We start from the raw sequence: 13,328 nt of genomic DNA, 5'->3' as shown, positions 1-13,328 counted from the left end.
TACGATTCGCATCAATGACTTAGATGAGGGGAGTGAAGGCATGGTAGCTAAATTTGTAGATTACACAAAGATAGGTAGGAAAGTATGTTGTGAAGAGGACATGAGGTTGCGGACGGATATAGATAGATAGATTGAGTGAGTGGGTAAAGATCTGGAGTTTAATGTGGGAAAATGTGAAGTTGTTCACTTTGACAGGAAGAACAAAAAAGCAGAGTATTACTTAAATGGAGAACGGCTGCAAAATTCTGAGGTGCGGATGGTATGGATGTTCGAGTACATGAATCACAAAAAGTTAGTATGCAGGTACAGCAAATAATTAAGAAGGCTAACGGAATGCTATCCTTTATCACAAGAGGGATTGAACATAAAAGTAAGGATGTTAAGCTTCATTTATACAGGGTGTTGGTGAGACCGTACCTTGAATACTGTGTGCGGTGTTGGTCTCCTTATTTAAGAAAGGATATAAATGCATTGGAGGTGGTTCAGAGGAGGTATACTGGACTGATACTTGGAATGAGTGGGTTGTCTTATGAGGAAAGGTTGGACAGACTGGGCTTGTTTCCACTGGAGTTTAGAAGAGTGAGGGGTGATTTGATTGAAATATACAAGACCCTGAACGGCCTTGACAAGGTAGACGTTGAAAGGATGTTTCCTCTTGTGGGTAAGTCCGGAACGAGAGTACAGCATTTTAGAATTAGGAGTCGCCCTTTTAGGACAGAGATGAGGAGAAATTTTTTCTCTGAGGGTTGTGCGGCTTTGGAACTCTCTGCCTCAGAAGACGGTGGAGGTGGGGCCTTAGAATAATTTTAAGGCAGAGGTAGATAGATTCTCGTTAGGAAAGGAAATCAAAGGTTATCAGGGGTAGATGGGAATGTGGAATTCAAAACACCAGATCAGCCATGATCTTATTGAGTGGTGGAGCAGGCTTGAGGGGCCAAATGGTCTAATTTCCAATCATATATTAGAGTGGCAACTCTTAAAAGGATGTTTATTTTCTAATCTTATTGTCATGGGGTAACTGCTTTATGACTGTTCATTGTGTCTAGAAAAACAAGAGGAAGACTTTTTTAAAGAATCCATACGTCTGTGTTAGTGGATTTTTAATTGCTTTGAGTTACATAGCCTGTTTCTGTCTTGTGAATGTTATTGGCCTCATGTTGGCAATTACACTCCATATAAGTCTCCTCACACCTTTTTTCAATGAACCCTATCAACATTCCCTTCAATTCCTTTCTTATTCATGTGTTTATCAAGCTTCTCCGTATATTTATGGCTCATAGTTCTGTTCTCACCCACAAATAGAAAGGTCTTCTCTATGTCTACCTATCAAACTTTTTTATAACCTTCAAGATCTCTATCAAGTCACCTTTGCTTTTTTTTAAAAAGAGTCCCAGCCTGTCCAATCTTTCCTGATAAGTATAACTTTTCAGTTCTGCCATTATTCTAGTAAACCTTTTTTTGCACTTCCTCCAGTGCCTCTATATGCTTTTTGTAATATGAAGCCCTAGTGTGTTCTGACCAAAATTCTATATAAGTTTAACATAACTTCTCTGCTTTTCAATTCTGTCCCCCTAGAAATGAACTCCAGTGCTTTCTTTGGTTTTTTTTAATGGTCTTTTAAGCTACATCACTATTTTCAATGATTTGTGCATCTACTCCCTGCCCCTGTTTTTCTGCTTTCCTTAGACACTTGTCTTGCATGGAGTATGTGACCCTCCTTACTCTTCCAACTAAAATGTAGCCTTATCTGTATTGAAGTTCATTTACCAATTTGCTCATTCTGCAAGTTTATTACATATGGTGACCCTAAAATGAAACCTCTTGCTAATTGTTGCATTAGCTTTTGTTATCATTTGTTCTTTTTCAGAGCTCAGTGTTGGTATGACGACTGAAGGGATTGATGTGAGAAGTGTTGGAAACACACTAGTGCTCCACGAAACTGCATTGATTGAAGCTTTCAATCTTAAAGCAGCCATTGAATACCAACTGAAGAACTGTAAGTGTAGACAGCAAAAATAATTAGAACTGTTTTGCTCTTTAGCTCTAAAGAAGAATCATGTGGACTCGAAACGTTAACTCTGTTTATCTCTCCACAGACCTCCTGCCAGACCTGCTGAGTTTTTCCAGCATTTTCTCTCGTATTTTAGATTCCCAGCATCCACAGTATTTTGCTTTTATCTTAGTGTCTAATTCCCCATTTCTGACCTTATGATGCAAGGAAGGTAATTAATGAAGCAGCTGAAGATGGTTGGGCCTAGGACACTACCCTGAGGAACTCCTGCAGTGATGCCCTGGAACTGAGATGATTGACCTCCAACCACAAACATCTTCCTTTGTGCTACGAATGTCTCCAACCAGCAGGGAGCTTTCCTCCTAATTCCCATTTACTCCAGTTTTGCTAGGGCTCCTTGATGCCACGCTTGGTCAAATGTTGCCTTGATGCCAAGGGCAGTCACTCTCACCTCACCTCTGGAGTTCAGCTCTTTTGTCCATGTTTGAACCAAGGCTGTAATGAGGTTAGAAGCTGAGTGACCCTGGCGGAATCAAAATTGAGCGTGGTTGATGGTTATTTCCAAGCAAGTGCCGCTTGATAGCACTGTTGATGACCACGCCCATCATTTTATTGATAATCGAGAGTAGACTGATGGGGCAGTAATTGGTCGGGTTGAATTTGTCCTGCTTTTTGTGTACAGGATATACCAGGGCAATTTTTCACATTGTCGGATTGATGCCAGTGTTGTAGCTATACTGGAACAGCTTGGCTAGGGCCATGGCATGTTCTGGAGCACAAGTCTTCAGTACTTTTGCCCATAGCGTTTACAGTATCCAATGCCTTCAGTTGTTTCTTGATTTCACGTGGAGCGAATCGAATTGGTTGAAGACTGGCATCTGTGATGCTGGGGACCTCCAGCGGAGACTGAGATGGATCATTCACTCAGCACTTCTGGCTGAACATTGTAGTGAATGCTTCAGCCTTATCTTTTCCACCGACGTGCTGGACTCCTCCATTATTGAGGATGGGGATATTTGTGGAACCTCCTCCTGCAGTGAGTTGTTTAACTGTCCACTACCATTCACGACTGCAGGACTGCAGAGCTTAGATCTGATCTGTTGGTTGTGGAATTGCTTAGCTCTGTCTGTCACTTGTTGCTGATGCTGCTTGACATGCAAGTTGTCCTGTGTTGTAGCATCAGCAGGTTGACACCCCTTTTTTTAGGTATGCCTTGTGCTGCTCCTGTCATGCCCTCCTGCACGCTTCTTTAAACGGAGCTGATGATCCCCTGGCTTGGTGATAATAGCAGAGTAGGGGATACAAAATTGGCTGAAAAATAGGAAGCAGAGAGTAATGGTCAATGGATATTTTTCGGGCTGGAGGAAAGTTTGTAGTGGAGTTCCCCAGGGGTCGGTATTGGGACCCTTGCTGTTCCTGATATATATTAATGATCTAGATCTTGGTGTGCAGGGGACAATTTCGAAGTTTGCAGATGATACAAAGCTTGGGAGTGTTGTGAACTGCGAGGAGGCCGGTGTTTAACTTCAAGAGGATATAGACAAGTTGGTGGAGTGGGCAGATAGGTAGCAGATGAAGTTCTATGCGGAGAAGTGTGAAGTGATGCATTTTGGTAGGAAGAACATGGATAGACAATATAAAATAAGGGGTGAGATTTTGAAGGGGGGGTTCAGGAGCAGAAAGACTTGAGTGTATATGTGCATAGATCACTGAAGGTGGCAGGACAGGTGGAGAGGGCAGTTAATAAAACATAGGCTTTATTAATAGGGGCATAGAGTACAAGAGCAGGGAGGTTATGCTGAACTTTTATAAGACACTCATTAGACCTCAGCTGGAATATTGTGTACAGCTCTGGGCATCATATTATAGCAAGGATGTGAACACATTGGAGAGAAGAGGTTTACAAGAATGGTTCCAGGAATGAGAAACTTCAGCTATGAGGATAAATTGGAAAGGTTGGGACTGTTCTCCTTGGAGAGAAGAAGACTGAGAGGAGATTAGATAGAGATGTTCAAAATCATGAGGGGGCTGGACAGAGAGGATAGGGAGAAGCTGTTCCCACTTGTAAAAGGATCAAGAACAAGAGGGCACAGATTTAAAGCGATGTGCAAAAGAAGCAACTGTGATGTGAGAAAAAACTTTTTCACACGAGTGGTTTGGATCTGGAATGCACTGCCTGGAAGTGTGATGGAGGCAGGTTCAATCGAGGCATTCAAGAGGACACTAGATGATTATTTGAATAGAAGCAATGTGCAAGAGTACGGGGAAAAGGTAGGGCAATGGCACTAGGTCATAATGCTTATTTGGAGAGCCAGTGCAGACATGATGGACTGAATGGCCTCCTTCTGTGCCATTAAGATTCTGTGATATGCCGGGCCATGAGATTACAGATTGTGGTTGAGTACAATTCTGCTGCTGCTGATGGTCTCATGGATGCCCAGTCTTGAGTTGTTAGATCTGTTTGAATCCCATTTAACACGGTGGTAGTGCCACACAACACGATGAAGGGTTTCCTCAATGTGAAGAGGGGACTTCGTGTCCACAATGACCGTGTGATGGTCACTCCTACCGATACTGTCATGGACAGATGCATCTGCGGCAGGTAGGTTGGTGAGGATGAGGTCAAGTATGTTTTTCCCTCTTGGTTCCCTCTCCACCTCTCGCAGACCCAGTCTAGCAGCTATGTCCTTTAGGACTCGGCGAACTCGGTCTTTGGTGGTGTTACTGAACCACTCTTGGGAATGGACATTGAAGTCCCCCACCCAGAGTACATTCTGTGCCCTTGCCACCCTCACTGCTTCCTCCAAGGGATGTTCAACTTGGAAAGAGCATTGATTCATCAGCTGAGGGAGGGTGGTATGTGGGAATCAGAGGAGGTTTCCTTGCCCATGTTTGACCTGATGCCATGAGTCTTCATGGGGACCAGAGTCGATGTTGAGGACTCCCAGGGCAACTCCCTCCCGACTGTACAGCACTGTGCCGCCACCTCTGCTGGGTCTGTCCTGCTGGTGGGACAGGACATATGCAGGAATGGTGATGGTGGTGTCTGGGACATGATCTGTAAATTGTGTGTAAACAGCCCAGCAATTTGGAGTAAGGAAGCAATAGACCATGAATTGTGAATTGCAATGAATTACTGGACGATATTTAAGATTCCACCATTAGGGAACAATGACCCTTCTGCTGAAGGGTCATGAGGACTCGAAACATCGACTCTTCTCCGCCGATTCTGCCAGACCTGCTGAGTTTTTCCAGGTAATTCTGTTTTTGTTAACAATTTAAACTATTCATTCTTATTCCTACATGTAATAAACTTTCTTAAAGATGAAACAGGCAGGTAATGCAGGAGTTCTCTATGTGTATCTCACTCTTCAACTAGTATTCAGTTCTGAATACTGATGAAAGTGATGGTTCATCTAGGGCATGACGCCAGAGCCAAGTCAATGGCACGTCGGCTGGCTCAGCTCTAGATGGAGGCATGGAAGAAGATGGGAGGAGCAATAGTGATAGGAGATTTGATAATTAGCTCGAGACAGGTGTTTGCAACCGCAATCATGAATCCAGGATGGTATGTTGCCTTCCTAGTGCCAGGGTCAATGATGTCACTGAACGGCTGCAGAGGTGGGAGGGTCAACAGCCAGCAGTTGTGGTCCACATTGGTACCAACAACGTAGGTAGAAAGAGGGATGTACTCCTTCAGTCAGAATTTAGAGAGCTATGCAGGAAATTAGCAAGCAGCACCACAAAAGTATGAATCTTGGGATTACTCCCAGTACCACATGCAAATGAATATAGAAATAGTAGGAAAGTGTGGCTGGAAAGCCCATGCAGGAGGGAGGGCTTTAGATTCTTGGTACATCGGGACCGACCCTGGTGGAGATGAGAACTGTACAGGATAATAGGATTGCACCTAAACAGAGCAGGGGCTGATTTCCTTGCGGGAAAATTTGCTACTGCTAGTGGGGAGGGTTAAAACTAACTTGGCGGAGGTGTGAAAACAAGGAGACAATATTAGAGAGGAATACCAAGGCGCACAGAATACTGGAAGAGACAGATAGCATCAAAGTAGAAAATAGTAAGTTATTAAGTGGGTTCAGAGCAAGGGGGAAAATAATAATATCCAAATAAAGTCTAAATCAGGGTTACTGCACACGAACGACCTTCCCTTCATCATATGGTCAGAATTGAGGATTTTCGCTGATGATTACACAATGTTCAGTATCATTTGCGACTCTTCAAATACTGAAGCAGTCCGTGCCCATTTGCAACAAGACCTGGACAATACCCAGGCTTGGGCTGGTAAGTGGCAAGTAACATTCACGCCACACAAGCGCCAGGCAATGACCATCCAACAATAGAGAATCCAACCATCGTCCCTTGATGTTCAATGGCTTTCCCATCATTGAATCTCCCACTATCAACATCCTGGGCGTTTTTACTGACCAGAAACTGAACTGGACCAACCATATTAATACTGTGGCTGCAAGAGCAGATCAGAAGCTGGGAATTCTGCAGAGAGTAACTTGCTTCCTGATTGCCAAAAGCCTGTCCACCATCTACAAGGCACAAGTCAGAAATGTGATGGAATAATCTCCACTTGCCTGGATGAGTGCAGCTCCAACAACACTCAAGAAGCTTGACACCATCCAGGACAAAGCAGCTTGCTTGATTGGCACCCCATCCAAAACTTTCAACATTTAGCCCCTCCGCCACTGACGCACAGTGGCAACAGTGTGTGTCATCTAAAATATACACTGCAGCAACTCACCAAGGCTACTTAGACAGCACCTTCCAAACCCAGCACCTCTAACATCTAGAAGGACAAGGACAGCAGATGCATTGGGATCACCATCACTGTCCCTCCAAGTCACACGACTTGGAAATATATTATAGTTTCTTCACTGTCGCTGGATCAAAATCCTGGAATTCCCTCCCAAACAGCACTGTGGGTGTACCTAGACCACATGGACTGCAGCGGTTCAAGAAAGCTCTCCACCACCATCTTGAGGGCCAATAGAAATAGGCAATAAATGCTGGTCTATCCAGTGACACACTGATCCGATGAATGAGCAAAATAAAAAGTGAATGCGTGGAGTGTAGTAATTTAGATTGGTGAGTTGCAGGCACAGATAGCAACATGGAAATATGACGTTGTGTCTTTAATAGAGATCTGGCTCAAAGAAGAGCAGAAATGGATATTAAAAATTCCTGGATACAAGATGTTCAGGAAAGATAGGAAAGAAAGTAAAGGGAGAGAGGTGGCAGTATTGACTAAGGAGAATGTTGGAATGCTGGAGAGCGAAGATGACCTAGAGGGTCAAGGACATAATCTATTTGGCCAGAGCTAAGGAGGGAAAAAGGAGCAATTACATTTCTCGGTGTAGTCTATAGGCCACCAACTAGTAGCAAAGATGAAGAGGAACAAATTTGCAAGGAAATTACAGAGGTGCAAGAATTATAGAGCAGTTATAATGGGGGACTTTAATTATCCAAATATAGACTGGGATAGTAGTAGTGTAAAGGGTAGAGAGGGGCAAGAGTTCCTAGATGGTGTTCAGAAAAAATTTCTGCAGCAGTATGTTTCCATTCCAATGAGAAAGGAGGCACTGCTAGACCTGGTTCTATGGAATGGGGACGTCAAGCGAACATTTAGGGGACAGTATATCATCAGATTTAGATTGGCTATGGAAAATGACAAAGAACGGTCCAGAGAAAGAATAATTAACGGGAAAAGCCAACTTCACTTGGGTAGAAATGGATCTGAGCCTGCTAAATCGGAGTCAAAGGTTGTTAGGCAAAACTGTAACTGTCTTAAAGAAGAGAGAGTTTGGGTACAGTCAATGTATATTCCCCCCTAGAGCTCCCTGGATGGCAAAAGAGATTGAGATTAAGACAAAGCAGAAAAAGTATGCTAATGACAGATGTCGGGTGGACAACACAACCAAGAACCAGGTTGGAACTAGAAGGTTCGGAGGAGAATTGATAAAGCAAAGAGCGAGTATGCAAAGGGACTGGAAACTAATGTAAAAGAAAAACAGAAGTGTTCTATAGGCATATAAATAGTAAAAGGCTGGTAAGAGGAGAGTGGGGCCAGTTATGGACCATAAAAGGGATTTATGCACGGAGGCTAGAGCATGACTGATTACATGAATATTTTGCATCTGCCTTTACCAAGGAAGAAGATGCTACCCAGATCATGGTGATAGAGGAGGTAGTTCAGACAGTTGAAGAGTTTAAATTGATGATGAGGAGGTATTGGATCGGCTATCTGTACTTAAAAGTTGGTAAGGCACCAGGAAAGGTTGAGCTCTATCCAAGGATACTGTGGGAAGTAAGAATGGAAATTGAGGAGACACTCGCCATAATTTTCCGACCTTCATTCCACTCAAGGGTAGTGCCTGAGGACTGGAGAATGGCAAATGTTATACCCTGGTTCAGCAAAGAGTGTGAAGATAAGCCCGCAACAATAGGCCAGTCAGTTTAAGTTTGGTGGTGGGGGAGCTTCTAGTAGCAATAATTTGGGACAAAATTAATAGTCACTTGGGCAAATGAGGGTTAATGAAGCAAAGCCAGCATAGATTTGTTGAAGGTAAATTGTGTTTAACTAAGTTGCTTGAGTGTTTTGATGAGGTAATAGAGAGGGTTGATGAATGTAATGCTGTTGATGTGGTTAACATGGACTTCCAAAAGGAATTTGATTAAGTGCGCACAACAAATTTGTAAGCAAAGTTAGAGCTCGTGGAATAAAAGGGACAGTAGCAACATGGATATGAAATTGGTTGAGTGACAGGAAACAGAGAATAGTGGCTAAAGATTGTATTTGGACTGGAGGAAGTTTGGTGTGGAGTTCCCCAGGGGCCATTGGTCTTCCTGATATATATTAATAACCTTGGTGTAGAGGGCACAATTTCACAATTGGCAGAAGATAACAAAGCTTGGAAACATTGTGAGCAGTGAGGAAGATAGTGTAGAACTTCAGAAGGACATAGGCAAGTTGGTGGAATGGGCACACAAGTAGCAGATGAAGTTTAATACAGAGAAATGTGAAGTGATTCATTTTGGTAGGAAGAATGTGGAGACGCAATATAAAATTATAATGACTTGACGGAGCGGACATGTTTCAACAAGAAACAGATAAACTTTATTACAGAGCGCTTTTCAGGTGCTATTTGCTGGATCAGGGTTCTCGTCAGGAAACCCACCATCCAGATTGCCCACCATTAGGACTCATTGGTCGGAGCCTCCAAGAACATCACATGACCCCCTGATACACAGCAGAAGAGGCTATACCTTCAGTTACTACATTTCCTCCCCCTTTAGTTTTTTACAGTTTCTATTTACAAAGAAAATTTCAATATCCAACAACATACACATATATACAACTTCAGGTGATTATAGATTAAGTCTCTGAGGTGCTCTCCTTATACATCTGGAGTGGTGTCGCTCTACCACTTGAGGTTCCTCAACAGGATCGACATGATCAGGAACTGCAGCATGAGGCACATCATTAGAAAGTGGCAGTTCTGGGTTTGGCAACTCTACAGAGACATTGGGAAAGTCTATCCTAGGTCAACCTGTCATGTCATGAGCTGATGGTTCGACGTTAATCACAGATGGAATAGTTGGTTGTTGGAATGTCTCAGTCACGAATATAGTCCACGTGCTTATGAACGATTCTTTCTTCCACTTGCACTTGGAAAGATAAGGGACCTGTCTCTGAGACAATGGTTCCAGGGACTCATCAAGGTCCACTTCCAAAATTTCGCATGAATACTGTGTCACCTACACAGTGCGAGCTTTGCTGTGAATATCGTGATTCAATTTCTGATTACACTGATTCCTCTCTACCTTCCCCTTTAAATCTGGAAACACCAGATTAACCGTGTACGTAGACGCATTTCATCAATAATTCAGATGGTGTTGAACCCGTAGTCGAATGGCATTGTACAATAACTGAGAAGAAAGCGGGAAAGTCGAGTTTCTAGAGTACCTTCTGATAACTCCTTCATACCAAAGATTGCACAGCTCTCTTGGCATTTGATGAGGGATGGTAAGAGGCTGTTTTAATATGCCTGATTCCATTCAGATTCATGAATTTATGAAACTCTGTGCTGGTAAAGACTGTACTGTTATCAGAAATGCCAATTTCAGGTAGGTCATGTATGCCTAAAACAATGACGCAGCTTCTCGATAGTTGCGCTTGATGTTGCCGATTTGACTTCATATACATCCATCCATTTAGAATGTGCATCTACAATCAACAAAAAAAATGGTACGAAAGAATGGTCCTACATAATTAATATGTAGTCTAGCCCAGGGTTGACCAGGCCATTCCCATGGATGCAGGGGGGCTGAAACAGGCAACTTCTGTTGTGCTGACAATGGAGACAGTGCTTCACCATGTTTTTCGATGTTACTTCAATGCCTGGTCACCAGACATAGCGTTGTGCAAGCATTTTCATCTTCGATATGCCTGGATGCACACTGTGAAGCTCTGTCAAGAGTGGTTCTCTTCCTTGCAAAGGGACGACAACTCTTAACCCCTACACCAAATTCCATCATGACAGCTTAACTCTGTTTCTCTGGCATGGAATGGTCTCAACTCTTCAGATACAGACGAATTTGACCATCCTTGCAATACAAGGTCTCAACAACTTTCAACAATATTGGATCTCTGTTTGTCCAATTTCTAATTTGCTTTGCACACATGGGGAAGAATCCAAGAAACTCAGTAATAACACAACTTTTTGTGGCACTGGAGCATGTGCATTGCTCTCTGGTAATGGTAGACGACTGAATGTGTCTGCATTTGCATGTGTAATCCAAGACAGTACATAAAGGTGTACTCATACACAGATAATATCAAAGCCCAACATCAAATTCTTGCTGATGCGATTGGTGTGATGGCCTTATCCTCACTGAATAAACTCATTAATGGTTTATGGTCCGACACAATGGTGAAATGTCGTCCATGCATGTACTGGTGGAATTTCTTCACTCCAAATATCACCGATAAACCTTCCTTTTCCAGTTGGGAATAATCCTTCTCGGCTGTGGAGAGGGTTCTCAAGATATAGCCAATGGGCCTTTCTGATCTGTCTTCCATTCTGTGCGATAACACAGCTCCCACACCATATGGAGCGGCATCATGTGTTAATACCAATTCTTTCGATGGGTCGTAGTGTACCAATAAACACGACAAATGCAACAGTTTCTTTACTTTCACAAAGGCTTCTTCAACAGTGATTCTTTTTTAACAGCAAGTGTAATGGTGCCAACACAGTTGATAAGTTAGACAAGAAGCGGCTATCATAATTGATCATACCCAGGAAGGATTTGAGTTTGGTTACATTGGATGGCGGAGGTGCATTTTTATTGCCCAAACTTTCTTTTTTACCAGATGCAAACCCATGGTGTCCACCCTGTGACCCAGGTAAGTAGCTTCTGGTGCTTGAAATGTGCGTTTTTCCTTGTTTAACCGCACGCCGGCTTCCATGAACCTTCTTAGCACCTCCTCCAGGTTGGCTTCGGCTGTGATCAGAACATCATCTAGGTATACTACTACTCAGGGAAGTCCTTGCAAAAGACTCTCCATTGTCCTTTGGAAGATAGTGCATGTAGGCAATACTCCAAAGGGTAGGCGAGTGTTCTGATAAAGACCCCTTATATGTGTTAATAGTCTCAACGTATTTTCTCAACATACTATCCGGTTCTAATTGTTAGTAGGCGTGGCTCAGATCCATTTTTCTATAGGATTTGCTTCCAGCCAGCTTTGGATATGTCGCCTATCCTTGGAATGGGGTACTTATCTAGTTTTGCTGCCTTATTTATAATTTATAGTCCCCACAAGTGCGCATGGTTTGGGCAGGCTTAACCACTGGAACTATAGGTGCTGCCTATTCTGAGAGTTAGGCAGGTTGGTTGATGCCCAGCTTTTCTAACCAGCATCTTTCTGCATCCACCTTCTCCTTCAAAGCATAAGGCACAGTCTTGATCTTAAAGAAACGTGGTGTCACCTGAGGACCCACATATATATTTGCTTGCAAGCCTTTTAACTTCCCTAATTCATCCTGAAATACACTGTCATATTTCCTTAGCAGTTCAGGAACTCCTCCTGTTTTCAGGTGAAATATCTCAGACTAGTCAAGTTTGATTTTCTGTAACCAGTCTCGGCCTAGAAGACTGGGCAACTTGTCCTTTCACCATTATCACTGGCAGCTGGGCTGTCTATTGCCTATAAGACACTGGTACTGTGCCGATGCTCTTTACCTGAATAGATTTTCCAGCGTATGTCTTTAATTTAGCGGTTGTCTGCTCCAGGTTTAATGGCTGGGTACCTTCATTTAGGTATTTAAATGTGTGCTCTCCCAGTGCTGTGGTTGATCCTCCCATATCCACCTCTATTATTAAAGGCTTCTCATTAACTTGGATTGTGACAGTGATGGGTTCGGTTTTTACATCGGTTACGTTATGCAGGGAATAGATGTCGGTGTCAGCAACTTAAGGTTCTGCTGTATTTTTTAATTCAATATGTTGGTTTGCTGCTCTATAGACTGTTTCGGCTTCGCCTTGCATTGCTTCACTACGTGACCTTGCTTATGGCAGTAATGGCATTCTGCCTCTTTGAATTTACAGGCATCTGGTACGTGGTCACCTCCACATCTATAACAAATTAACCTTGGAGTCGCTGCTGAAGTGTTTCTACTAGGCCTTTTCATGTTCCTAACAGCAGACATTGCCTTTCGCTTCGACGCTGTGTCTCTGGTTTTCGCGCCGTGCCGGGCAGTAGGTTCCCATTACATGTTGCGAAGCCTGCAAGTCTCTCGCAGCACTTTCCATGGCAAGGGAGATTTCTAACACACGCTTCAAGTCGATGTCGACCTCAGTGAATAAATGGCACTGAATGGCGTTGTCCTGAGCTCCATAAACTAATCGGTCCCGCAGTATATCATTTAGTGTGTTCTCAAAGTCGCAGTGTCCTGTTAGCTGCTTTAACTTTGCTACGTGGGTTGCGATGGACTCTCCTGGGGCTCTAACTCTGGAATTAAATTTAAAACACTGCATTATTACGGATGGCTTGGCTGGAAATGCATTTTCATGAGGTCCACTAATTTATTAAAGGAATTAGAATTTGGCAGAATCGGGGCCGTCAGTGCCATATGCACTCAAAAGGATGGCTTTCTGCTTTTCCTCCGCGCTAATTCCATTTGCTACAAATAAAAACCAAGGCACTCTATATACTGGCTCCAGTCTTCCATAGTCGCATACTAAGGATCAATTCTGCCGAAGAGTGGCATAACTAGTGAGTATTCTTTTC

At 43.2% G+C, this 13,328-nt stretch overlaps 1 protein-coding gene across 1 annotated transcript in view; it reads left to right on the top strand.

Annotated features, from left to right (window-relative positions):
* ift70 (intraflagellar transport 70) overlaps positions 1-13,328 on the top strand; it is a 228,878-nt gene that overhangs the window by 64,883 nt on the left and 150,667 nt on the right. The window contains exon 7 of the mRNA XM_078558310.1: positions 1,868-1,996. Within this exon, the coding sequence (XP_078414436.1) occupies positions 1,868-1,996 (129 nt within the window). The remainder of the gene's footprint in view (positions 1-1,867; positions 1,997-13,328) is intronic.

Source organism: Cetorhinus maximus, chromosome 15, assembly GCF_964194155.1.
Source record: "Cetorhinus maximus chromosome 15, sCetMax3.hap1.1, whole genome shotgun sequence".
Classification (NCBI taxonomy): domain Eukaryota; kingdom Metazoa; phylum Chordata; class Chondrichthyes; order Lamniformes; family Cetorhinidae; genus Cetorhinus; species Cetorhinus maximus.
The sequence above is the reverse complement of the archived record's forward strand: the minus strand, read 5'-3'. Positions and strand labels throughout refer to the sequence as shown.